The sequence below is a fragment of the Lutjanus erythropterus genome, chromosome 12 (assembly GCF_056507025.1).
Source record: "Lutjanus erythropterus isolate fLutEry1 chromosome 12, fLutEry1.hap2, whole genome shotgun sequence".
NCBI classification, from domain to species: Eukaryota; Metazoa; Chordata; class Actinopteri; order Lutjaniformes; family Lutjanidae; genus Lutjanus; species Lutjanus erythropterus.
The window spans coordinates 20,428,127-20,455,293 of NC_139328.1; the positions used below are offsets into that span (position 1 = coordinate 20,428,127).

Genomic DNA, 27,167 nt, shown 5'->3' on the forward strand with positions numbered 1-27,167 from the left:
AGTTTTGAGCAGAACCATTGTAATCAAAGATGCTCACCAACCAATGTGAGCGTTCCACTCAAAACTGGGAGAAACACAGGCTGGTTCACTAGATTAGAGGGTTTCTAATATCTTGAATGGAACTGGTTCAAGAACCAGAGCTTATTTGATGGAAAATCGACTATGAAGAGAAAAAAAATCACCACAAAATGACTAGAGAGTCTCATTGTATTATAATCTATCCATGTCTGTATAAAAACATTCACCCTGAATCTGAGTAATTAATGTGAATTTTTTCCTAAAACTGGCTGGTGAGAATGAAATTAAAATAAATACTTAATGACAAATACTACCCGAGCTCCTACCTGCATCCCCTGTAGTTGCCTACATAAAGAAAAGCTTGTTTATTATTTTTGCCAAAATAAAAAGCATCTCAGTTTTCACACCAACTGGTTTCCACCCTGCTGGACTGGTGTCATTGCTGAGGGAAAGTCATTTTTTTAAAAAATCAGTCACGTAATTTATATCATTTACAAATAATAATTCAGCAGAACATGCAGTGTCACACTGGTAGAGGCATGACATGAAGTAATACCTCGTGTCTGCATCATTTTAAAGACAGGGAGCAGCAGTCAGTCTTGCTGATTGAGCTTGCGGAATGTGTGAACTGTTCCCACAATGCCTCGAGAGAGCAGGAAGGAGGGCTGAACCACAGGAGGCTGGGATTTCCAACTCAACTTTTTTTTTTCCTTATTCGTGCACTTGTTCCTCTGAAGGCATCCTCGCTGTCTCTCCCCGCTGTTGGAGCTTGTTGATAGATATTAGTTCCCTGTCTTGTTTCTGCCTGGAAATAAACAGAAAGTTGACCGTTACTTTCGGTGTCCTCCACTGCTACAACACCGGGTAAGATGAAACTGTTGTTGGGTTGTTTTAATGCTAGTTCTTGTAGTGGGGTGGACGCTACAAACAAGCTGATAAACAGTCACTGGTTAACATTAATAATGGTGACACGCACATAACATTATTGGCTCGCAAAGTCAGCTAATTTCCTGAAAAAGCGGTGACCTGCTTTTTTTTTTTAACAACTCGATTAAAACTGGGAAACGGTCGTGTCTTCATGGGAACCCTCGGAGTGTGAAACTCTCACGAGATTTGTACGCATTGTTGCCTATTATGAGGACGTTATATTAACGAATTATGTTCTATAATGTGACAGCGTTGTGGTTAAAATCTGATGTGGTTTAAGAACACAACCCCCTTCTTTGTTAGGGGTTAGACACAGAACATGGTTTGGGTAAAAATAAGAACTCTCGCGAGATCTTTCGCGGGTCTGGGGTTCCAGTCTAGACAAACGGACAAGCATTTCTTCTTTACGTGTTAATTTTGACTTTGAACCGTTGAGGAAATATAACCGTAATATCCTGTGATTTAACGTTACTGCTGCAGTCAGTTTGGTCAGGATTAACGTTAGTTGAAGTAACGTTAACTTACATCTCCATATACCAACCAGAAGCAAACATTAACATGGCTGCATGTAGCACCTGCGGCCACTCCTGTCTTGTCTCTTGACATTACACCTGTTTGTTTTTCCCCTGAAACTCTCAGTGCTCCTCTCTGTGTTCATTTAATCCGACACTTTTTTTCAGTGGGTGATGCTGTAAATTCAGGTCAGTTTCTCTTAACTAGCATTCCTCACATTCCCCTTCCGCCTGGTAACCCAAAACTTAATTGCCGCATTAACCTGCAGAAAGAGAAAAAGTTTATCTGTGCTCCTTCAAAATATGATTTTTGTGACAAAATTTGTGACAAAGATTGACAAAAGATTGTGTCAGAATACCATTTTAAATTAAATATCGTCATGCAGCAGAGATGTCCTGGCTTACACATCACATTCTACAGACTCAAGAAAAGCAACTTTGTGTATGTGATCAGTGTATTTCCTTGATAATAAATAAAATTACTCCCAAAAAAAACTTTGTTTGTTACAGATTCCTGCAAAAACAAACAAACACCATACTCATTTAAATATGTTTTTAATGAAAATTAGACTAATATAAAAATTATTATTCCATCTAATGGTGCAAATAAAATTGCAATATCACTTAAAATTATTGCAATTAGATGTTTTTTCGAATTCGTTCACACACACTGAAAAAAGACTGAGTTGAAGTGCTATTTTAAACACTCCTCAGTTCAACTTATGTGTATGGATTCTGGATTTTTAATGAAGAAGAAGGATTGGATTAACCTGGTATCGCATGCATTGATATGGATATTATATATTGAATTCCTTTTGGGTAACCAGGTGATATCATGCTACACCAACACTAGCCTATACCAGGGTTTTTTGCATGTTGTAGAGCTTCCAGTTGTATTTTTGAATAGCAGTTTGTTCAATTAAAAGCATAAATAATCCTGCACACTGTCTTGTGCACTTGCACAGCACATTATTACAAACAAGAGTGTAATTTTGCCAGAAGGACACGCAGACTTGATGTTGCTCAGATGTCAAGAAATTAATTGAATTTAACTAAATTAACCTGATGGTCATTGCACTGAAATGTTGTTAATAAAATCTTGAATTTTTTAGTGTAGAAGACTGTGCAGGAGTCTTTTGAGGAAAAACTTGCTTTTTCACAGGCATAAACACTGAGCAGAACCAGGCTGCATCTATAGTGCACATTAGAAAATGGTCAACAAAAGTTGTAATCAAGGATGTCCAGTTTGGCCTTTAACTGAGTGAGTGACCACTGCTGTACTAAATGAGGGGTAAAGGCCCTGATGCTGGTCAGTCATTAAAGAGACTACATTTTCTTGCCAGTCTCATATGTTTTATAGTTAGGACGTGCTGTAAGTTACCTGAGACTGACACACTATTACACGTGTCACTCTTCCTCAGATTGAGACCTTGGTAAGAGTAAGATTCGCCTGTTTACACTGACAGAAACACATTGGCATGTGTTTACAGCACACAACAATAAAGATAAAAACACAGTTAGTATCTAGAAGTTAATAAGTAAACTGTCTGTCAAGGCTCGTGGATGTGAGGGCAACATGGAGAAGTGTAAGCAGGACCTGTTGCTACTGTGAGGAAGGAGCAGTTTCACACCAATTTATCTGGTGTTCCTGTTTTTGACAAATTATACCTGTGTGATGATGTGAAACAAATACAGCCTCCAGTGTTTATTAGGAACCAGAGCACTTGTCGGATCACTGGTTTCTTTGTATCTGTCAGCTTGTATGTCCTCCTCAGGCTAATGACTATAGTTTCACGGCTGTTAACCGTCAATGGTCTGGTTTCACTTGTCTTGGCATAACAGAACATCACCCGCTCTCATTTGTTTTAATCTAGTCTTGTTGTTGTGTTTGTGTTGAAGTGATTTGGACATGTGTCTTTCTAAATGACACAAGTTTCCACAAACACAGCATTTAGCAGTTTTTCCCGTCTTTCGTTTCCCCTGCAGGATACTTGGCAGACTTGCTGGTCTTGTTTTGCCTCTTGCAGGGAATGACCTGTATTTCATGCTCCTCTGTTCTCACCCAGTAGAGGTGAATCATTTGAGGTGTGGCTGTCACTCAACCAGGGGCTGAACCATACAGCCACAATATGGCTAATAGTCAATGAGGCTTAGAAACAGGTAATTTGATACAAGAGCCTGGGAAAAAGTGTTTAACCTCAACAGTCATGGATGTAGAAAACACTTTTATGATCAGTTCAAGTCCCAAGAATAGAGTTTCTGCTAGTTTACCTTAGAAAGCAGAAACAAAAAAGAATAATGTGTAATATCAAGTAAGGCTGCAAATAATGATTATTTTCATTATTGATTATTTTCTCAATTAATCAATTAGTTGTTTGGTCCATAAAATGTCAGGAAATGGTGAAAAATGTTGTTCAGTGTTTCCCCAAAACCCAAGATGATGTCCTCAACCCAGAGATATTCTGTTTACTGTCATAGAGGAGAGAAGAATTGATTATTAAATAATTAAATATTTTTTTGACAAATGACTGATTATTAATTTAGCTTGTATTAAAATGGCAAAAAAAATGCCACTCTTCGTCAGGGAAGATAGAACAGCAAATGTCTGACACATGGATGTAATGTTGGTCTCTTGATTGGTCACAATTGATTTTTTGAAGCCTTGAGTTTGGCATTGTGGCTGTTGCCATCTTTATTTTTTTTAGAACTGGGTGTGATCATATTTTGGTGAAAGGGTGTAGCTGGAGAGGGTATCATCGCTATGCCTCCTGACTGAGCTTACATGTTACTCCAGTGGTGATTATGGTAAACATTACACCTGGTTAGCATTAGCATGATAAGGTTGTCATTGTGAGCATGTTAGCATGCTAACATAAGCATTCAATGGGACAATACACCCTAAAATCAAAAAAACAGATTTTACCTCTGGCCTGTTGTGGTATTTATCCACCTTGATTGTTTTGGTTGTGAGTTGCAGAGTTTTGGAGATATTGACTATTGAGAAGACAAAAACAAAAAAAACAGCAGCAGTGTATCTTTACAGAAATCATGACCTGGTTACTCAAGATAATCCACAATTTTCTCTCTACCAAACCACCCCCCCAAACCATTTCACCGTGAAGAAGGTGACAGCTCGACAGAGGAAGAGGGCAGGATGTAAACATTAATGGCGTCCTCCTCGGCTGAGCTGTAACAGCTCGTCCATGAGTGGATGCACACTTCTTTCTGCTCAGTGATTTGGGAGTGAATTGTTCCTTTTAAGCTCAAAGCACCACTGTAGTTCAGTCTTGTAGAGCTGCTAGCATAGCTGTAAACTCTTCGTCTTGTTGCTCGATATGCTGAACAATTACTCAATTATCACAGTTTTGTTGATTGACAAATCTATGAATCGACCAGTTGTTTTAGTTGATATTTGCGGAACAAATTGGCTGCATATTTTCATATAAATCCGTGACTCTCCTCTTTGATTTTACCTTCAGGTTTCAACAAAAAATAAAAAAATCTTTTTCTAGTATTACAGGCTACAGTACAATAAAGAAATGTATCTTATTCAGCTGTGTGAAATTAAAAAAAAATGCTTCCGCCTGCATGATAATGGTACTTACAGCCATATCACCAGGGCACAAAGTTAGCACCACTGAAGTGCTGCTAAAATATGCAGCTTGCTGGTAGATTTGCTCCTTTCACCAACCAAAAAACAATGGTAGTCTTCTGAGTGGCCAGTAAAATCTGAACATTCACTAGCCATTTGGCCAGGTGACAATACCCTGCACCCTGCATATCACACATATAAAGTGAATAAGTAGAAAAAATAACAACAATCTGATCATTTTTAGATTGATGCTTTCCTCTACCAGCACTGGGAGACTTTCGTTTCAATGTGAGTTAAAGCCGTCATGATGGTGAGGGCTTTGTTTTTAAAGCCTGTCTAAGTAGTGTGCTCATGTTCACGCAGGTGAGCCAGAGGCTAGCAGGAGAGCTCCTGTGTGAGTTTGTGTCACAACTCCTTTAGTCAAACAGTCATGTGTATGTTTTAGGTGTGTCTCACTTTAAACAACTGTTCATTTTCATCTAAAACACTGTTTACACTAATAAGTCTGAATACAAAATAATGCAGTTTGTAGCTAGAAAAAAGTGGATATTCACAGTTTTTGCCGTTTACCATGTTGGTGCCTCTTGTCCTTTTAAACTTTGATTTGCATGTATTGTTCAAATGTATTTGTTCAGTATGATTTATGTTACCACCCATGTGAAAGAGCTGTTTTGCCACAAGCTTTGCCACTGCAGCCTTTGAATCAAGTGGAGGCTTTTGTACACAACAGTGGATCAGACTCATTTACCCTCGAGGGTCCATTAGCACGTGCACACATACAAACAGTCAGAGTGTGTTTACATGGACATGAGTATCCCAGTTATAATTGTGTTTTTGAAGAATCACATATTTGTGGAAAAAAAATAAGATTTGCTTCATACCTGAGAAAATCTAAAATTTGAAATTGCTCTTCAGTACTTCATCATTCAGTATGTGTTGTCATTTTGTCTGTTTGTCTATCCTGTGGTTTGCTGTTGGCATTTGAAATTGTCCAAAATTTCTGGTCCAGCCAGCTGGTTGACAGGACAGAGGACTGACTGACTGAAAGAAAAACAGGCTGCAGGTTCAGTACTGATGTTCTAATGATAGTAAATAAGTAAATTTCAAGATTTACAATTAAACAATAACTTTAAAATTGTTCTGCACATTTTGGAGTAACATTAATGAATTGACCCTGAATGAATGACTGAATTATGGAACTGATTCACCAGGTGAGGTTAAAATTATGGAGAATGTTTTTCACTGGTTAAAACATAGAAATTCCGTACTGAAACTCAGTCAGTTGGGTTTAATGGGAGCAGGTTGGCTTAAAGGGAACATCAGTGAATTTATAGTTAAAAGACAGAATATTTTATTCATGCTTTATGTCATTGCAATGACCCATACTATGCAGCAATTGTATTGATGCAGCTTGTGGTTTGTTTGCGAACATGCAAACTTATATTTTGATTTCAAAAGAAATAATATTTATAAATCAAGTCATATTCTTACTGATGTCTTATTGAAACAACTAATTCATTAGATTTTAATTTAAAAAAATGAGTACAGAATAAAGCAGGAAACACTCATGTAAACATGTAAACACACTCATAGACACAGCCTGTGAGGATACTGAGAGCCACTGCTCTAAAGCTGGACGCACTCTTCTTTCTCTCAGGGTTCAGACTCTGAATTCAATACAACTGTGACTTTCTGCATTTTCTTCTTTTGTTTTTAACCACTTGTTTAACTGGATTTTTTTTTCCCCTTTATTTTTTTTTCCAGTGTGACAAGGAAACTGGAAGACACAACACGGAAAACAATAAGCAGAAGTCTATATGAACAAGGTGAGTCATTCTTGGTCACAGACATTGAACCTCTAAAGTTCTTTAAGAACAAAACACAACAAAACACTTTCATTTCAAAGCTGTATTTGACAGGATGTGTCAGTCAGACGATTATTACAGTGCCCATTAACATTTTCACACCTGTATCCCGCAGAGAAAGAGGACAGTGCTGAGTAGATTAGAGCTTGTCTACATAGATCTCATGTATCTTTAAAGTAGAACAGGAACTGTTGATCCATGTATGTGCAAACAGATACTGTACCGGTGTCACTGTAATAAATCAGCTGATGTTACTGTACTGCAGCTGTCTTCTCCAGCACATTTTTTTTATTGTGTCTTTTCCTGAGAGCTGGTCTGACTTGAGCTGAGCTGTTGCAGTTTGTCAAACCAGTTCCCGTATCTACCGGGTTAGATTAGTTTTGCAACAGGCTGTTGTTTGGATTCAGCACCATGACATGTACTCTTCACTTACAGTCCCTTTCCTTCTGTAGGTAGTCCGTCTGTGTGAGGGCCTGTGAGTCAGCAGAGCGGTGCTTTCAGAAACAGATAATAAAGGTATATTTATTTACATATCCCGTTTGTCTTTGAAATCCTCACTGCTTTTAATGTGGTGCAGGGTAATTCAGTGGTGCTTATTGTAATGATGTGCTCATATTGTGGTACAAAATTCTGTCAAATTTAACTGTTGTCAAACTAATCAAAATTCAGTTTTTATGATTCAAAGACAATTTGCAATTTAAAAAGGAAAAACTAGTAATTGTGGGTTGTGTTTTACACTTTAAAATATACTAACACAGCTGATTTTGTTGAGCATTAATTTAGAAAACCTAGGTGTGATTTTGATTTCATCTAGGGCTGCACAATTAATCATTATCATTCATCATCATTAATTATTGTAATCGCAGTATGGCCAAGTACAATATCTAAATCACAGAACCAGAAGCCAATTCACCATGTTTTGATGAAGGAAAAATGTGTTGGAAAACAGCATTAAAATGAAGTACTGTAGTTCTGCATAGATGCCCTGACCTAAAAATCTTGTTCTGGAGATGTAAGAAAACATGTTTGTTTGCTACAGGCCCCAACAAATGTCACATCATCAAGATTTTAAGTTTTTTTCCCAGTAAAAATTAAAATTGTTCATTCCCAGTAATAATATTGCATATTGCAATTTCAGTCAAAAGAATCACAATATGACTTTTACCATATCATGCAGCTCTAATTTCAACAATATTTCCCAGCCCTGCTTTAATGTTATGTGCTCAAAAATAGTTGTATGCTTGAAAAGGGAAGAATATCTTAATTTTCTAACTTGATTGGGTTTATTGTGAGATTTAATTAGTTTGATTTTTATGCTGTAAACTCAACCGTTGAGGCCCTCTGTTCCTCCATGTTTTTCCAAGTGCATATACAGTATATACAGTATAAAAATTGTAAGTCCCTAATAATGGGGACTTTTTTGCTGCAGACTTCTCATTTTTAATCTCTGACAGTGTATTTGTTTTTTTCCCTCTGTCACTCACAGTCTGTTTTTCTCCCTCTCTCTCTCTCTCTGTTTGGTGCTCTCTCAGCTGTGGGGAGAGTGTTTCTCCCCCGGCCTCCCATGGCCTCCCTGCCTGCTTCCCCAGTTCAGGCATGACCATCACCCCTAATCAGCACAGTGCTCAGCCTGGTTCCTCCTCTTATAACGACACAAGTCCCAGGTTGGTGAACAAGAGCTCATTTCAGCTGAAAGTTTCCTCATTTAGTTTTTTTTTCTCCTCAGGTGACAGATTGTTTTCCAGTCAAGAGTTAGCAGCTGAAATACAAACCGGGTCACATATTTTTCCGAGTTAATTGTCGCCTGGTAAAAATGTGCAGTACAAAACCTCATTCAGAGTCATGTGATGTCTGTTGTTGCTTTTACTGGCATTTTTCCTTTTGGCATGAAGGTTGTTATACTTGGCCTCAGATAGATAGGTCAACCATCCAGGTCTGATAGAGACTTGGATGGCTGTGTGTGCGTGTTTGTGTGGTGACATCACTTTTACCTGTTGAGCTTTATCTCATCACATACCGACTAGATCTGGTCCAGTGAAGATGGATGAGGTCGAAGGCCTGCGTTTGAAGCTCACCCCTGAGGACTCCGTGTCACTGGCTCCCTCCTTGGCTGAGCCCATCAACCTCGAAGGTCAGCTGGTCACTGATCACTGCAGGATGAGAAGCTGCTGAAAGCTCCCTGCACCTTTGTCACACAGCACGGTGTAACTTCACAGTGAAAAAAGAGATTATGCAAACTTTGTAGTTTAAATTTGGATGGTTTAAGTTTAGTCCTCTCCTATGAAATATTATGTAACTTTGTACAAAGAAACCAAGGAATACCACACATCGTTGAGCACTTTTACTCGCTTCATTAATGACATTTTAATCCTCAGTCCTTCATCTGGTAAACTTCATATAGTTACTAAATTAAATACAAGTTATCGATTGTGTTTCAAATTGATTTAAAGAAGGGACAGTGTACATTAATTAACGCAAGCACATGTCCATCATTTAAATGTGCCGGATTTTGACATACAAGCTGATTTTCATCTGGAGTCCCTGGTAGATTGATGGCAAATAAAAAATGCAAAAGGAAACATACAAAAGCATGTAAGCACAGACAAAAGCAGATTGATGGCATGTAAAAATACAAACAAAATCATAGAAGCATAGACAAATGCACATAAGCACAAATAGTAAAACAGTAACATAACCATAAAACAAAAAACAAGAAAGAAAATATACTGTACAAAACCACATAAGCACATAAACAAAGACGACAAAACATAAACGATTAATGACATAACCACTACTCCCGATTATGACAGAGTATTTGATTATTAAGAGATGTGATGTTAAATGACACAGTCAAGAGTTTTTGATCCTATGCACATTATGGTGTTCAAAGATCTTTTGTAATTGGACTGATGGATCTGTTTTTTTAAGTGGCTAAAATACATTTTGCTGCTAATCCTGTCCACAGCACCACACTGCTTAGCTTCCTTCACTTGTTCTTCTTCTGCTTCTCCCAACTGGGGGTGTTTTGACCACCATCAACTGTAGCTAAGGCACTGACTATTGATGAGGTCCTCATACAACCCAGCTTCAAATAATCCAAACTATCCCTTTTAAACATTATAGATAAAATTCTGTAACATAAGGATAGAAATAATCACTTCTGTTTACTTCTTCATATTGGTTGTGAAGTTCAGTGTGTAATGTGTAATACAGCAGTGGCATTATGAAATAAAATGCTGGATATTTTTAAAAATCCACAGTTAGAAGCAGCTACAACAGATTTTCTTTAAATAGATTGTCTTTTTTCCCTCTGTTTTGTCTATTATGACTAAAACCTGTTGCCTTATAAAGAATATTTTTGCCACAAAAGTAAGACATTTAAAAATAATCTGTAACCTGACAAGTAATGAATCACTGAGATACATACGCATGTGACCACAAAGCCCAAGCCTTGTTTGGGTGATACAGTGTGACCCAGTGTGACTTTCTACGTGTCATCCAGATTCCCATTATACTCTGCTGCGAGGCGAGCTCGAGTCCAACGCCCAGAACCTGGAGGCGGAGTCATGGAGTGTGGCAGTGGACCAGAATTACCTAAAGACCCTGAACAAAGAGGCTGTAAAGAGACAGGATGTCATCTATGGTAGGATCAAGTCTGTTAGTGGATATTGTTTTTAAAAAAATGAACCACACAAAATCCAAAAAACAAACTGTACTTTCAGTGATCGTGTATCACCTGAAGTGTGTGTGACAGCTTTCTCATGTGAGTGACTCATAAAGAACATGGATGTTTGATCACTGATGATGATAATTGTACTGTCAAAGAAGAGGTTACAGCGTCTACAATTATGATGATGATGATGATGGATGTTTTCTTTAAGTCAGAAGTGTCGATGGTTAACACGTCTACTGTGATAATTAGTTTAATCACACCAGCTTGAACTTGGTGGACTGCTTTTATGTACTCTGATTTTCCTTCACATGTTATTTTTGTGTTGCCAGTAAAGCAGCCTTACTGGTCCAGTTTGGGGTTAAATGCCTCATGTAAAGGAATAGTTTACGGGTAGTAATTGGTAATACATTGTCTATAAGTACCTCATACATCCCCGCTTCAAATCTGGACCATGCTTTTAAGGTCAACCATTGTTTAGCAAGGAGTATGCAAATGCTATTGTCACTGTATCCCTCAAAAATTTCCTGTATGTTTCAGGCAGTCAACTTGAACTTCTTCCAGACTTATTAATCAAGCGATCCCTCTTTAACATTTTCCTAGAATTGACGCAGACAGAGATGCACCACGTACGCACCTTAAATATCCTTCTCCACGTCTACATGCACGAGTTGAGGCAGTCTCTGCTTATAGAAGAGACCAAACTGGAGCAACTCTTCTTTGGGGTGGAGGCCCTGATCAGCCTCCACCAGCACTTCCTCAACTGCCTCAAAATTCGACAAAATGAAAGTCAAGAGGAAGGAAGCCCGAACAGCTACCAGATCGCACGAGTGGGAGATATTCTCATCTCTCAGGTAGGACAGAGTGATTTTAAATCTGTGGGTTGCAACTGAGATGGGGCGATGTTAAAAAGCTATAGTTTCTCAGACTCACAAAGTTATAGAGTGCACTTTTACAGTTCTTCCTTCTCGAAATTAAAATGTCATTATTTACTCACCTTCAGGTCAAAATGCCAGTCAAGTTTTTATGTCAACACACAGCAAGTTAGATGTACTTTTCCATGCAAGTCTTTTCCAAAACAACTGAAGGGAGTTAGAAGATCATCTTTAGAGTTCTGGAAATGTTCAACAACAAATTTACTGTAAACAGAGTTTTGAGTGTTATCCAAGTGTTCTTAAGCCAAATGATTACACTGATCCCAAATACACTGTTTTCAACATTTTGTTTATTGCAAATTTAAACTAAGACTTTTGCTTTCAAAGGCATGCGTTCTCCCACACATCAGGTGAACAAGTTCACAGTTTAGTCATTGTATATTTAAAACTCCTAAATGCTGTGTTTACATTTCTGCACAAAGCTGCTCAACAAACAGTCTGACATGGAGCATTGCTTGCGTAACCAGCAATACAACTGTCAAAAATCAGATTAAGTAACAACCTTTTCATACAAGGTGCTCATGAATTGTTACTGTTGCTTGCAACATGCAGCACTGACATTGTTATTTGTCTTATTTAGGAATAAATAACTTTATTTATGCTGTACCCTTGCACTTATTGCCTTGCAGCTTATTTGCACTCTTTGTATTCATCCGTCTCTCCACCCTTGTCACTCTATTTGCACATGCTGACTGAGTGTACAGGCGTCCGTAGGAATGGTTGGTATGTCTGAAACTTATCACTGTAAGAGACTACAGATGGGTGTGTTTGCTCCCTAAGTCCCCGACTGATGATGCTTCACTTGGATTACGTTCCTGGAGAAGCGGTTTTAACTTGTGATCAGTCCAGTTTTCCAATTGAGGAATTAGAACAGCAGGAGCACAAATGCATCAGAGCTTCAGCTTCTTCTGTATTGTTATGTTAGTGTTATGTTGCTGTAAGTAATAAGAGGATCAAATTGCCTCCAGTTTTTGCCTCCAGTTTGTGTCGAATGACTTTCAAGTGTTGAGAAGACTGCAGGTGGCACTGTTTATCCAAAGTGGCCTTGCATTTTTAGTTTGGTTATCAGTGAAACATCTTCTCTTCTCCTCTCCCTGTAGGCGATTGTGGCTCATTTTGTTGCCTTGTTTTTCCTTTTGCTGATGATAGTCTACCAGAACTTCCTATAATTGGTCTGAAAGTCAGAACTAAAACAAAAAATGTTTGCACACCAGAAAAAACAAAAAACAAACCATGGTTCAGTTTGATTCAGACAGAGACCGCCTATTTCTGTCCGACCAAGGTTTGGTTTTTTGGTCTGGACTGTGGTCGGAGGAAGTCTCAAACAACTGTAATTTTGGTTTTGATCAAACTGGACAGTCTGGACCAAACAAGTTAATCGTAAAAACCTTAATTGTCTTCTAAAGAGAAACACACACCAGTAACACGTGTGCCACTGGAGTTTGATGTACATCACTCTCATGAAAAGGAGAAGTTTTATTAATTTGTTCTCTTACTCGACATTTCTTGGCTCCCCTACTGTTTCTTCTGTGTGTATGACTTGTCTGGTGTGTATGACACAACTGTAAGGCTTTGAGGTGTGGCAGGTGTGTGTTGCTTTGTGTGAGCCATAAAGCCATGACATACTGGGTATAAATGTGTTCTAGGATGTTCATCATCCTCTCCTCTCTTTGTTCCATTGTTACTGTTCCAAAAATGAACATAATTCTGATATTTTCAGTCATATGTTGACAGTAACTTCAGTGCAACTGCGTTACTATTACATTGCATCCTGTTTAGTTATATACATTTTATGATGTTTTTTTCTTTCGTGTTAGTTTTCAGGTGCACTGGGAGAAGGAATGATGGAGTGCTACAGTGTTTTCTGCAGTCATCACAATCAGGCGATCAGCTTTTTCAAAGAGCAGCTGCAGAACAGCAAGAAGCTGCAGATCCTCAACAGGGTGAGCCATCTGTATCATCAGTTTCTGTCCTCAGATGTTTTTTTCTTCAAGACACAGCGAGGAGGCCTGTGGTTGTGTTTTGTTATGGACACTGTGCACCAGAATAGAAGTGAATAAAGTACATACCTGGAGCATCAGTAGCAGTATCTAAGAGTCAGGTGTTTTCAACAAACAGCAGTGACGATGTTTTTACGAAGAATGATGCCACTGACAAAAAGAAAATGATTTGTGATGGATAACCTAAGATGAGAGAAGAAAGGCAGGAATGATGCAAGTCTTGAAAAATAAAACCTTTCTTCTTATAACAGAAAATAGGGCAGCTGCCTCTCGTGCGAAGGTTGGGAATCCCTGAATGTTTTCTGTTGGTGACTCAGCGCCTCACAAAATATCCTATTCTGGTGGAGCGGCTCATACAGAACACTGAAGGTAAAATCTCAGATTTTTTTTTAGGAATGGTCCTATGTCTAAAATGTTTTCATGTATATAAATAAAGACTGGTCAGTTGATATATTTTACACTCTTTTCAGCTGACACAGAAGAGTACAAGTCTCTGGTGCAGGGTTTGACGCTAATAAAAGAGACCATCTCACAAGTAAATGATCAGGTCAGTAAATACGAGAAAGCTGTTCGCCTCAGAGAGATCGGCCAGCGGCTGGAGCCAAAATCTCTGGGCCGGCTGAAGGACGGACAGCTGCTCCGCATTGAGGATTTGATCCAAGGGAACAGGACGCTGCTGCATGAAGGAGCAGTCACCTGGAAATCCTCCGGTAGACAAAAAGGTTTGTGACATGTTTATTGACATTCTGGCTGTTTGTCTGTGGCTTAATCATTGACCACTGCTCACGTGTGTATGTGAGGTGTTTTGCTGCATATTCTTACTGTAAGCAATTGTCATTAATTCAAGTTAAAAATTAAGTGAGACTGATGGTCTGGAGTTTTTCAAGGGTTTTGTTTCTTTTTCCTTGCACTGAAAGGAAACACATCTTCAATGAAAATGCTTTTTTAATGGCTTAATCTGATTTGAGTAATCTTCTGGCTGTATAGTTTATTCATAACGCATTCATAGCACATTTTCTGATTTAGTTAGGGCTGAAATCAACCAAAGAAATCTTGGTTGACTCAACTTCGACCTAGTCTTCAACCAGTCAATTGGTTGATGGGGAAAAAACTGCATGTTATCTCTGGATTGACTAAATTGACCACAGTTACTACCTGGTCGCTTAAATGGGTGCTAATCAAAGTCACACGGTGTTGCCAAGAAAAGTCCTGCAGTTTGACCATTTCTTTTTCTTGTGTAGCTGTATTGTTACCAATCAACGAAATTTACCTACAGCCGCAACACACACTAACACACATGCACACACACACACACACACACACACACAGACACACACATATCCTGGTGAAGATCACAGGGCAGAACACTAATGCAGTTTGTGCTGTATAATAAGCTTCCACAAAAAACAACATGATACTGGCATCCAACCTACTACTGCCATTATTTGGTTGACTTCAAATGTGGCTTAACGTTCACAAAGTTCTTCTTGACTGTCTCTCAGTATTACAACATTAGTCCAGCATCGCCTCAGCCTGTGGGAATAACCACATTAGCAACGCCAAATTCACCAGAATAAACTACAAAAAAACAAACAAAAACAAAAGCAGCATAAAACATGGAAAAACTTACAGCTTTGAGGTCAAGTCAGAGACGGCAGTTACAGATCCATTATTGAGCTTCAACTGTTATTGTCCCTAATTGATAAAGCGCTCTGAAGTAAAATCTGCATAGAGCTGCAATGATTAATTGATTATGAAATTCATCATCAAGTATTTCTTATAATTGATTAATTGGTTGGAGTATTTTTTTTTTAAGAAAAAAGTCAAAATTCTGATTTCAGCTTCTTAAATGTGATTTTTTTTTGTTTGTTTGTTTCTTTACTTCTTCATGACATTAAACGTATAGAAATTATAATTAAGTGACAGCTTTATTAGAGTGGTATTTAACACAGTGTAAAAAGGCGGAACAAAACACACAGTTAATAACTCTGTTAACATATTTACCTTGAGCCACTTGTTTTATAAATTTCACAATTTATTACTGAGTTATATCATACAGTAAATCTGTATGGAAACATTATTTTAATCAAGTTTTTCCTTGAATTTGTAATCATTTTGTCCATGACACAAAACTTGTACACATCTCCAGCTACTGACGTCACCAAAGGTCAAATTGTAAACCAAAGTGTGTGTGTGTCTGATCTTAATAAAACTTTGAGTGATGATGCATCAAGTGACTGACAGTTCGGATCATTACTGTCTCCTTTGTGTTGTTTAATAGCAGGTTCAATTTCAGGGCAAAGTGCTTTTGTGAAAGCCAAAAGAATCAGAGAACTTGTATAGCAGCATATTTTGAAGTCATTACTAAAGCATCAGTGATTGACAGTCATGTTAGACGTGTCTCAAGTCCACCTTCTGTGGCAGCTTGAGTCAGAACATTAAGCGCTTGTGCTGTTTTTATGCTGAGCAGCGTTTGTCTCCCTGCAGATATCCATGCTGTGCTGTTGTCAGATGTCCTCCTCCTCTTACAAGAGAAAGATCAGAAGCTCCTGTTTGCTGCTGTGGTGAGTTCTTCACAAACATTAACTTTGACAGAAGCAATCTTAAAACAGAAACAGACTTCTTTGTTGTTACATCAAGATATGATCATACACATCTTACATGATATGGCGTAATAACCCAAGGCCAGTCATGATGATGATAATAATAATAATAATCATAATGATAATAATAATACGTGCTGTATTATCGTGGCTCATACAGGACAACAAACCACCAGTGATCTCCCTTCAAAGGCTGATAGTCAGGGAAGTGGCCCATGATGATAAAGCCATGTTCTTGATCTGTGCGTGCACCACCAGTATGCCAGAGATGTACGAGATCCACACCGGCTCCAGCCAGGAATGCATCGCATGGACAGCACTGATACGGGAAGCTGTGGAACGGTAAGCAGTGGACATCTTGGAAGAGAAAAAAATGATGATGTAATAAAATGATGCTGATGATGAAGAGAATCATGATTCAGCTCTGTAAGGGCAGTACATCCCTCAAGCGATATTAGATTATTGTTGGTTTATCAGCATGGTATTCTGCACACAAGATATCTTATATAACATAATTGGCAAAGCTGACATTTTCTATTTATGGAAAAATATAACTCAACATTTTTAGACTTGCATATTTGATATTATATAAATATGACAGTGACAGTACTGAATAAGTGATGCCTGTGTGATTCAGGTATCCAGAAGAACAGCTGTACCATGAGCTGACTGCAAGACTGCAACAATTTCAAGGTGAGTCAGCCGCTTGATCATCTGATCAACGAATTACTAAATCAACACCCTGTCAATGTGCAGAGGTCATCAGATGGTCTTTGTCTTTTTTTTTTTGCAGAGTATGCTTTGTAATGCTGCTCTCTCTTATACAAGCATTTGGAATGTAGTTATATTAGTGGAAAAGATAATTGACTGAATGAGTTCTGCCATAAATAAAATGCCGGCCAGGTTCATGCCGATCCAAAATTAAAGGTCCTATGAACCTTTTGTGCCAGCTCTGCCTGGCATAAGCCTGGGGAAGATCGTGCAATAGGTTGTGTGTGTGTGTGTCTGCATGACCGTGCATGACAGCTGATGTTTGTGTACATTTATGACTGTATGCTCAAGGACCTCTCATGGTTGCAGTAAATTTTTGAAAAACCTTGAAAATCCTGTTTTATTGACTGTTCTGTTTTATAGGTCTGCTGACGCCTCACTCTTCTTAACCAGCCAGTAAGGGCTGTAAGTCATCAGCTACTGCTGGCCTAAAAACAAGGCAGTCTGTTGCAGGCCATGTTTGGCTTCGTCGCGGCTAAAAAACTGATATTCATTGAGAAGTTTTGTTTTATTGTAAACCTGACCATCTGTGGATTAATTTCATACCTGATATGCTATAATCCACTAAAGTTTGGCACAATATGATGTAAATAAATCTGGAGCGTTCAAGGACCGCTAGTAAACAAATGAGAAATACAGACTTGATTACAAAACAGTCTATAAATCGTTTAATACTGAACCAGTTTCCAAGTTTTTTTTGTTTTAAACATGAAAATTGAACATGACAATGGTAATTTGTTGGAATGAAATTCAGTTTGCGGGAGGCCAATCTAATCAGTTCTACGCCAAAACATTAACCTTCTAGTTACTGCCTGGTTGCTTGTAATTTTCTAAATAAATTAAAAGGTTCTGAACAAATAACAAAATATTTTAAAAAATAAACACCCTGAATACATAACAATATATTTAAGTTAAAAACGTCAACATAAACCACCATACACTGGACTGAGTTACTATGATTTTTCAGGTTTGCTCAAGGTTGAGCGAACCTGAAGAAGCAACGGCCGAAACGCGTTGTTCACTTATAAAATCACAGTGACTCAGTTCAGTGTGTGGCGGTTTATGTTGATTGAGATGTTCCTGCGACCAACCAGCACCTGATCCCTTGGATTGGCTGTGCAGAGGGAGTTTTGTTTATTTAACAATATATTTAAATTGAGAAGTTTTGACTCTTCCCGTTTATATTTTCCTCATTAAGTTAAGTACTACTATATTACTTTACTAGTACATACTATACAAAATATTTAGTTCAAAACTTTGTGAATCTGTGCTAGTTGCACAGTTTTGGTAGCATTGCAGTAAATGCTTTACCATCTGTTGAGTGCACTCTTCTAATTTATATATGAAGTGATTTTGTTCTGTGTTTTGGTATTTTTTCTGTAGCTAGAGGTGCGTGTTTTGTTTTGAGATCTTCATTTCTACATGCATTTACTAGACAAACATGTTTGTTTTATGCTGTTGCTCTATAGATATTCTGAAGATGAGGGATGATGCTATAATGCAAAATCTGTCAGAGAAACAACAGATCTTCGCTGCTCTCTACGAAACTGTGATGGAGCAGGAAACCCCCCACAAAGGGCTGCTGCTCCGAGGAGACACCACAGACATCCAGCAGGGGGAGACGCTGCTCAAAGGAGCCATCGATGAGGGTAAGAACTGAGACGACAACATCAGTTTCATCAAGAGTAAGCCTCATTTTTGGGAATCAGTCATGGTTGGATTGATGAGGTAGTATTCAGTCTTTGCAGTTATTTCTGCATTCTTCAGCTACAAAAACATTGCCTTGAGTTCATATTTGAATTCTGAAGATGCACTAAAGTAAATATGCCATTTTCTCATACAGCCAAGTTTGTCATGACTCAGACAACGCTAATGATGTCTTTTAACGAGGAGATTAAGGAGCTGTTTTCTCTTTTGTCTACAGTGGAAAACTTGCAGAACCTGCTCTTCTTAAGGATCAGAGACCCAAACCTTCTAGTGGATGAGAATAGGATGCAGGGGGGCTCTCTCAGGAGGGCAGAGACCTTTGCAGTGGCTGACAGTAACTATGTGAAAAGTAAGGTGACATAAGGCTAACATGGTGGTTGTAATACCTTTTTTTGCGCTGGTTACGGTAGTGTGTTGACAGTAGAGACTGCAAAAGGAGTTACAGTAAAAGATGGCAAGTATTTAATGATGGTCTGACGTATGTGTTTTATTTACTTATATATTCAGCTACATAATCTGTATCATGAAATTTTGACATACATTTTAACTCATTCTAAAGGGAGAAGCACACAGTCGTCGCATCTGAGGGTTTTTTAACAGAGGTAGTTGGGAATATTAACAAAACTTTCTTTTCTTGCATCATACATCAGGTTTGCATTTGAGTCATTTTTGTTGTATAATATTGCATTTCAATATTTGTTTTAAGCATTAATTATATTTAGTTTTTCTCACAACAACAAGCCCAGTCATATTGTCAACACCTTTAAGTCTTTTTGAGCTGAAAGACAAGCTGACTGTAGCTTCATCCTGCTGTTTGTACCTTCACGGTAAATATGATTAGCATGAACTCTACTTACATTGAATACAGTCATGTTTCCATCAACACATTTTTATGCTCATTTTGAACTACCACATTAAAAAAGATTGATGGAAACTGTTTTACTTAGTTCTTACACTTGCTTGAGGTGTTTTTCCATTAAAAACAACTATTTCACAAAAGGCAATTGTGAAATAGTTAATGTTTTTAATGGGAGATGGAAACACATTTTCTGAATTAGTCCTGATGTAGTTAAGGTTTAACTCATATGACTTATCAGCTGTTTCTGCTCAGAGAAAAGAAGAAGAAGTTGTTTCCGCTGTCAGTTTCAAGTGTCCCATTAAAGAATAGCTGCAACTTGCCCAATTGGAGACAAATCCAAAACACGTCTCTGTATATTTCTCTATTCTGTTTCTTCTTCCTCTTTGAGATTTTGGTAGCTGGTTTTGTTTGTTTGGTTCTGCTTCTTCCACTCTCTGTGTTAACGTAGCCTGTATTATCAATTTCTGACAAAACAGCAGTTCACTATATGTAGTCTAGTTTATTCACTCCAAACCAGTTGGAAACATGTTGAATTCACATTTTTCAGGGTTTCTGCACATCCTGTTAAAAAAGCCTAAAATTCAGTGATCTGAATTTTAGACCTAACATGTGGTTTGACAGGTCTTAAAATGTATTGAATTATGAAGTTAACATGACTTTTATAAAGTTGTATTCATTTCAGTCTCACTTTTAAAGATATTTTTGGGAAAATCTGCATTGTTCATGGTGTCACAACTGTTCTAATTTGTATTCATAATGGTCTTAAAAAGGTCTTTAAAAGGTTTTTAAAATCTTACATTTAACTAGCTGAAACCTTTTCTTCTTTTTGTGCCATTTCTAATGTTTGCTTCAAATTCATTTGGCAAGATGATGGAAACATGGCTCATATTTCTTGTAATTTTCTCAAATGGAGATGCGGCTGAGAGGCCCGGTGGCAGCAAGGGCAGTCCAATGTACAGCAGTCACAGCAGGAGTGACCCTCAGCTCCATGAAATCGACTACTCTGAGGGTCTGGAACAGTCTGTGAGTGACACTCGTGTGAAGGATCTAAGCCTCACTTCCATTCTGCCGATTAAAATATGAAGCATTTACACTGTTTGTGCTATTTTTCAAGGCTGATGACATCACAGACATGGGAAACAGCAATTTACTCTCCAGTCATTTCCCAGAGGCAGAGGTAAGCCTACGGATACTTATTTAGTTCATTAGTTTTGTCTTTTTTCACCTGTATCTGTTCATGGAGAAATCTTTATCTTTTTCTCTGTAGGTGTGTGACAGGGTGATCCTGCTTGCACAGAGGCTTTACAGCTTACAAGTAAGACACTGTAAATCCCTCTGAAATCTTAATTGTATTCTACAACCATCTCATTTCAACAAGTTTGGGAAGCTAAATGTGTGATGAATGAGAAGAACGCCTTTAGTTTTCTACCGCTGTGCTCTTCAACTTGCAGGCGATCGTCGCCCAGCAGGACAGCCAGATTGAGCTGCAGCACACTTTTCAGTCAAAGAGCAAGCAGCCTGCTCGTCAGTACAGCAGCATTCTGCTCGAGCAGGAGAAACAGCGCAACCTGGAGAAGCACAAAGAGGAACTGGCCAATTTGCACAAGCTGCAGGCGCTGCATCGAGAGGAGCAGCAGCGCTGGGAGAAAGAGAGGGAGCGGCAGAAGATGGAGATCGAGGCTCTGGAGGCTCGGCTGCAACAGAGGGAGGAGGAGTGCCAAAAGTGGGAGGAAAAGCTCTACGAGGAGAAGGCCGAGCTGGAGAAGCAGATGGAAAACTATCAGCAGAGCCTGGAGAGGCTGAGGGAAACTACAAAGTCAGTAGACAAGGAGAAGGAGCGTCTAACTCAGGAGAAGGAGCGTCTAGAGCAACAGCAGGAGAAATTAAAGAAGCTCATCCCAAACCTGTCCAACTATGATGATCCTGCACAAGTGAGGAACGGGATAAGAATCAGATTGATGGAATTTTTAACAAATCTGTTTTGACAAATAACTACATTTTTTTAGTTCTGTGAAATAACAGTTTGAGCATTTCCTCTTTCTCCACAGTACTGGAGTTATCAGTCCTTCAGGGGCAGCATAGTGAACGGTGGTGGGAGTCTGACCATACCTTCAAAGCTCCACGTCCCGCCCACCGCCTCAGACCCTGTGGAAGTTCCTCCAAAGGTTCCACCACGTAAAGAGAGCATCAGCCCTCAGCCGGCCAAGCCAGAGCTTCCCATCCAGCTGGTCAGCACCACCAACCAGGTGCTCAAGCCCGCAGTTGTGCAGCAACAGATCCCCACCAAGCTGGCTGCTCTGTCCAAAAAGGAGAAGAAGATGAAGGGGTCCCACCAGAGGACACACAGTGCAGGTCAGGATACAGGCCTGTTAACCTAACAATTGTACTGACACTTGAAGAGATAATGTATGTATGTATAATGTTTCAAATCTTTATGTGAAAAAAGTTTAAAACTGGAATTATAATCCATGCTTTTACAATAAAAGATGTCAGACAGAAATCAACAGATGTTGATTGTCTACAGACAGAGAAAAGTTTGCAGACAGTGACCAGAACTGTCATTTTTTTTATTCAAAACATTTAGCTGCAGCTGAACTTTTAGGAAATGTTGTTCACCAGCAGTGGGTCAGTTGTTAGCACCACAGCTAGTAGAAGGCAATCAGCCTAAATCAGCTTTAATATACAAATGCCGTAAAGATTTCGTTCATGGGTCAACCCCAGTCCTGTCTTTCTACTTCCAGCCAACATAGACGTGAACCAGGTGCTGCCCATCCGAGTGACGGGGAAAGAAGGAGGCAGTCTGAGAGCCAAAAGGAACGCCAGTCCTCAACGGATCTACCAGTCAGGTACAGACATCACCCTCCATCCATATTTATTTTGAATAGATGGTCTATTCAACTTGGATTCACAGGGATGGAAAAAAACTCAAACCACTCCACCAGAGAGAGCAAGATGCTAAAAGAAAAAGAAAACTATATAAGCAATGTAGGTTGACTAAGGTCTGTCTTGGTGTTAATTTTGTGTTATCGAATTTATTTCGAGTTCATAGACCGTATAATAATTAGTGGACGGAGTGTTGGTGACATCATCCATAGGTTTCTGAAGCTCACAGTCACCCACACACGTCACCATCTGAGCAGTGCCTGACTCTGCTCAACTCACAGCTAATCCAATGTCAAGCATCTAAAAACAAACGCTAATGTAAGTCTTGTTCATAGATGTTTAGACAGGAAAAAAACTATTAATGTACAAAGAAAATATATTGTTTTTCTCTGTTAAACAAACATCAGAGGTTAGTTTGACAAGTGATAGAAGTGTGAAATGTGAAACCTCAAAACAAACAGCAGCTATAACACTCGCCTGCAGGTATCAAGAAGGATTAAACTTGCAGCAGCTGGTACATTGTTTTCCTGTAGGTGGCAACATCAATACATCTACATGACAGACTGTATATTAAGATAGATGGTGCATATTTAGATTTTTTGCCAGTTGGCCTTAGTGACTGAACAGCTTCCCTTGTGGTGAATCTGCAGTCTGTTAAACATCAGTGAAAAAATTTGGTACAAGCCAGTTTTATGAGGTGCTTTCCAACCAAAAGAAACAGATGTTTCACACTAATACTCTGACATTATGGTATAAACACTTGTATTTTTCATCACCGCTGGATGAGAATATCAGTTTTAACTCTGCAGTACAGAGATGGGAGGCTGAACTCTCTTTTAATGTACTTTCCATTCATTTTTTTAATTTCTCATTCTACCTTCAGGTGCCTTCAACCCATCAGCATCCGTCCGCAGTGTGAAAACGTCTCAGTCCTTCAGCACATACCAGAGAGACAGCAGTGAGGCTCCACCACCAGTACCACCTCCTTTTCCCAAAGATGTCCTTGACAAGGGCAAAGAGAAAGAAAAGGTAATATTCCTTTAATCCTGAACTACAGACTGCAGTTTGGACGAGGCCTTGTCCATCATAAGGACTTTACACACGGAAAGACTGACGGAGCTGTTAAAAGACGTTGGACCTGACTTCATGCTGTCCATGTGTGTCTAGTGTGAAGAGGAGCGTCACTATTGTGGATTTTATTACTGAAAACCAGCTGCTTGCTTTGAAATTAGCTGAACTGTAAAAAAGGAAAGTATTCGTGGTACAGGTTGGTCCAAAAAATGTAAAAAAGTGACCCTCTTTGTATATAAGGAAAAATGTTTTAAATGAACATGGCGCAAAAGCAAAAGACTTTGCCAAAGACTTTAGACTTTTTATTTTAAATGAATGTGGTTGTCTTTAACCATTTAGCACTCGTATTTTAACTCATAAGCTTTCTTTTTAATTTAATGGATGACAAATGCAGTGTGAGGAAGCTGTACATTTGCAAAGTTTACATCTATTTAGAGATGATGTGCCAAGCACAAAAGAATCACATATCCTTGAAATTTGTACTCTGGTAAACAAATCATAAATTAATGGGGTATGTGGAAGAAACTGCATTGTAAACTTTGTTTGTTAATACTATGAGCTACATTGTGCACTTCTGAGTGGAGATGATGACACAATAACAGCAGGGTTGTTTCCGGCAGACAGCTGCTGGAAGCGTTTATGAGAAGATTTCTGAGGGACAGCTGCTGGTAAATAGTGTTGCGGCATAATTTAACATTATGTTGATGCTGTCATGTTTTGGCTCCATGTGAAAATTTCTTCAAAATCCCAACTTATGGCTCATGGAATAAAAAGATGGTTGATTTTGACATTGAGTATTTCATTAATGGACTTCATGTGGCTGAAGAAAAACTAAAATTATTTTTAAAGATACAGAACAGAAGATGAGTCAAAACAAGAAGTGATGTCATGGTGCATTCAGGTCTTTGCTTTTGGTTTCATGACCTTCATTTTCTTAAACCAGTGTGATGTCTATCTTTTACATTTATCTGACTAATGTCACTTTGTCTGATAGAAGCAAAGAAAAATCACAGATTCAGAACTTTTTAAAGATAAGTTTGCTGTTTTTCTAGTCTGCCTTAAAACAATGCTCACGTGTAGATTGAAACAACTTGTTCCTGTTCATACTGGCAGTTAAGAGATCTCTTCCTAACATGCTCTCAGTGTAATTAATGGGGGACAAATTTCATGGTCCCCATTCTGTGCAAAAATAAGTGTGACAAATCGTGTCTTTTTTAGGGCACATTAGCTTCTTTTAATAAGCTCAGCAGGGACACACTGTATAGAGAAAAAATGTAAAGTTTTGTACTGTACTGCTTTTGAATGTAGGCATATGACTTGATTAACTTCAGATACACTTGTCAGCATTTTTTCCCCCAAACACTTACAATATATTGGATGTATGTTAGTAGGGATCTGTATGAACAGGAGGAATTATCAGACAGTTTTTTTTTCCTTTAAATACCAAACATGTTGTACTTGTGATTCCTCACTTATTGGACCTACCTTGTCAAAAACCTTCAAAGAGCATTTTTAATGTTTTTCATTTAAAGGAGCGTGTTAAAAAAAAATGCAGCAATACAGCAGTCCAAATAGCAAGTTGGAGCCATAGACGGTATGTTAAATAGTTTGAAATCCTATTTAATATACTGTCTATGGTTGAAGTGAGTTATTTCCCCCAGCCCCCTCCTTCCCAGACTTGAGGACTGAACGATGAGCACAACATTGCAATTAGATAGTGACGAGCAACGTTGAATCCTCCGCTGTAAGTTGATCAGCTGTTAATAACTGTCAGTTGTCTGTCATTGTTAAGTCTGTTTTGCTGAAAACAAAAGCCCACTTCTCTGACAATTCACACTCCTGGAGTTTGAGGTTAATGATTGCCTGCCAGACTAGATTAACATATAATTCAATTTAACTGCTATAAACATCTTCACCTTCTATAAGATTATAATGACACTTACTCATGCAGCAAAAAAATCATACTTAATTTGAAGCAGACAAAACTCTGCTTACAGACTGGAATAGAAATTTCAAAGGAGGACGCCGTGGCTATAGTGTGAGAGAAGTCAGTGTTTCAACTTTACATCTTTGATATCATGGTAATTTAATGATTTATTACAGTAAATAAATTAATATAATCTGATTGACTTTTTTAAGTAGCTTTAATACAAACTACCTGCACAGACTCTCAAAAACTCAAATTCAGGTGAAGCCTTTAATTAGTTTGGCGTCCACGGTTATTACCAGTAATAATAAATATAGACACACATGGTGCCGTGTGGCTTTCTGTGCAAACCCGTCCACTAAACAGTCTGTTAGTTGATCAGATAGCGATGCAGTACGAACAGCTCTCCACTTTGAGTGACTGAGCTGAAATGATAAAGAGGCTCTTTGTCAGACTGCTGTTCATCTCTGCAGAGCCCGAACAACCTTTTTCACAGCTGGAGTACCGCGATGAAAAGACACATTCAGACTCAGAAACCACTGCAGGAGGCAAAATTATGTTCGGCTTCAACGTGTCAAAGAGCCGACACAGACAGACAGAGTGAAGCGGCTGAGTCTAAAAGCCAGTCAAATCACCTCTCCAAAACTGGTAAACTAGACTTTTATTTCGGTGCAACAAAAACAAAACACACCAAATCTCAGATACAATGTTTGTTTATTATATGTATTCCTCAACAGAGGCATTAAAAACCACTTGGTGACAACAAACCATACTGGTAAATGAATAATCTCATGTCCTGGATATCAGCGAGGGCACATATCCACTCAACTAAACACTTTCATCTGACCAAATGAATTTTTACCTCTGACCTCAGCTTTCTTCGACACAAAAATGTTGAGCTTGGTTAACAGGCATCAGAAATATATTTATACTGGTCTAAAAAAACGTAGTGACTGCTGGGATCTGTTGTCAGAGATGGCCTCGTAAAACAAAAGCAGTATGAATATCGGACACATTAGTACCTTGGTTTCCGTTTCTTTAAACCTTTGACTATACATAAACATTATACAGACACGAACCAACAGCGTCTGTTAGCCCGTGAACTAAAAAATATTGTGCAAATGCCTCTTTGAGCAATGGTAACACAACTCGCTCTTCACCTCACACATTAAACTGCAGGACATCATCATTTAGAGTACACTATTCGTGTTTTTCATAAAGCAACGTTTACACGTGACACATTCTGCTGGTTCTCCCAACATGGACACATTTAAGGCCAAAACCAATTCTTAAGACAGTATGAGTAACTACTGACGGGAGCAAATCAGTGGTGGCCATCGTTTTAACTGTCGCACCACCAGTAATATATTTTATCACTATCGATTATACACTGGTTTTATATAAAGGGTAAAAATTTAAATCATAGCATGCAAAACTAAATATACTAAAAGTAAGATGAGAAAATGACGACAAATGCTCAGGTTTAAAAAAAAAAAAAAAAAAATAATCGCTATGGCTCAGTCAACAACCATGATAGCACCACAATTTAAAGGGCGTGAAACTCTTCACTGTTGCACTTCATATTCTGACTCTAGTGTCATGTATAATGTAATGGCGGGAAAAAGACAGAAATGGCTTGTTATGCTGAAAAGCACACAAATACACACACTACTTAAGTTTCAGTATGCTTCAAATGAAATGCTTATTGGACTCTTAACAGTATCTAAAGCCGCCTTTCTCTGCACCTTTCCAACATTGGATGAGGGGGGTTGTATCTGACAGTTCTGGTAACCTTCCAAAATTGTAAATTGATGCTTGCTATGTCCT

General features: G+C 38.5%; 1 protein-coding gene and 1 long non-coding RNA gene across 2 annotated transcripts; both read left to right on the forward strand.

Annotated features, from left to right (window-relative positions):
* The first annotated feature begins 158 nt into the window (after nucleotides 1-158).
* Nucleotides 159-23,487, forward strand: arhgef18a (rho/rac guanine nucleotide exchange factor (GEF) 18a). Its single transcript, XM_084732510.1, has 22 exons — nucleotides 159-882; nucleotides 6,814-6,875; nucleotides 7,350-7,430; nucleotides 8,447-8,578; nucleotides 8,939-9,045; nucleotides 10,417-10,557; nucleotides 11,188-11,438; nucleotides 13,337-13,462; nucleotides 13,771-13,888; nucleotides 13,990-14,241; nucleotides 16,007-16,083; nucleotides 16,283-16,464; nucleotides 16,760-16,815; nucleotides 18,363-18,542; nucleotides 18,818-18,947; nucleotides 20,365-20,482; nucleotides 20,574-20,636; nucleotides 20,727-20,774; nucleotides 20,911-21,390; nucleotides 21,508-21,811; nucleotides 22,201-22,305; nucleotides 23,226-23,487. Exons 4-22 carry the CDS (start codon nucleotides 8,511-8,513, stop codon nucleotides 23,384-23,386), a joined length of 2,967 nt encoding a protein of 988 aa, XP_084588636.1. The 5' UTR covers nucleotides 159-882; nucleotides 6,814-6,875; nucleotides 7,350-7,430; nucleotides 8,447-8,510; the 3' UTR covers nucleotides 23,387-23,487.
* On the forward strand, nucleotides 23,483-24,201 carry LOC146317919 (uncharacterized). The gene is made up of 2 exons (XR_014771663.1): nucleotides 23,483-23,557; nucleotides 23,591-24,201. It is a non-coding gene; the product is annotated as an uncharacterized LOC146317919 (long non-coding RNA).
* Nucleotides 24,202-27,167: the final 2,966 nt, after the last annotated feature.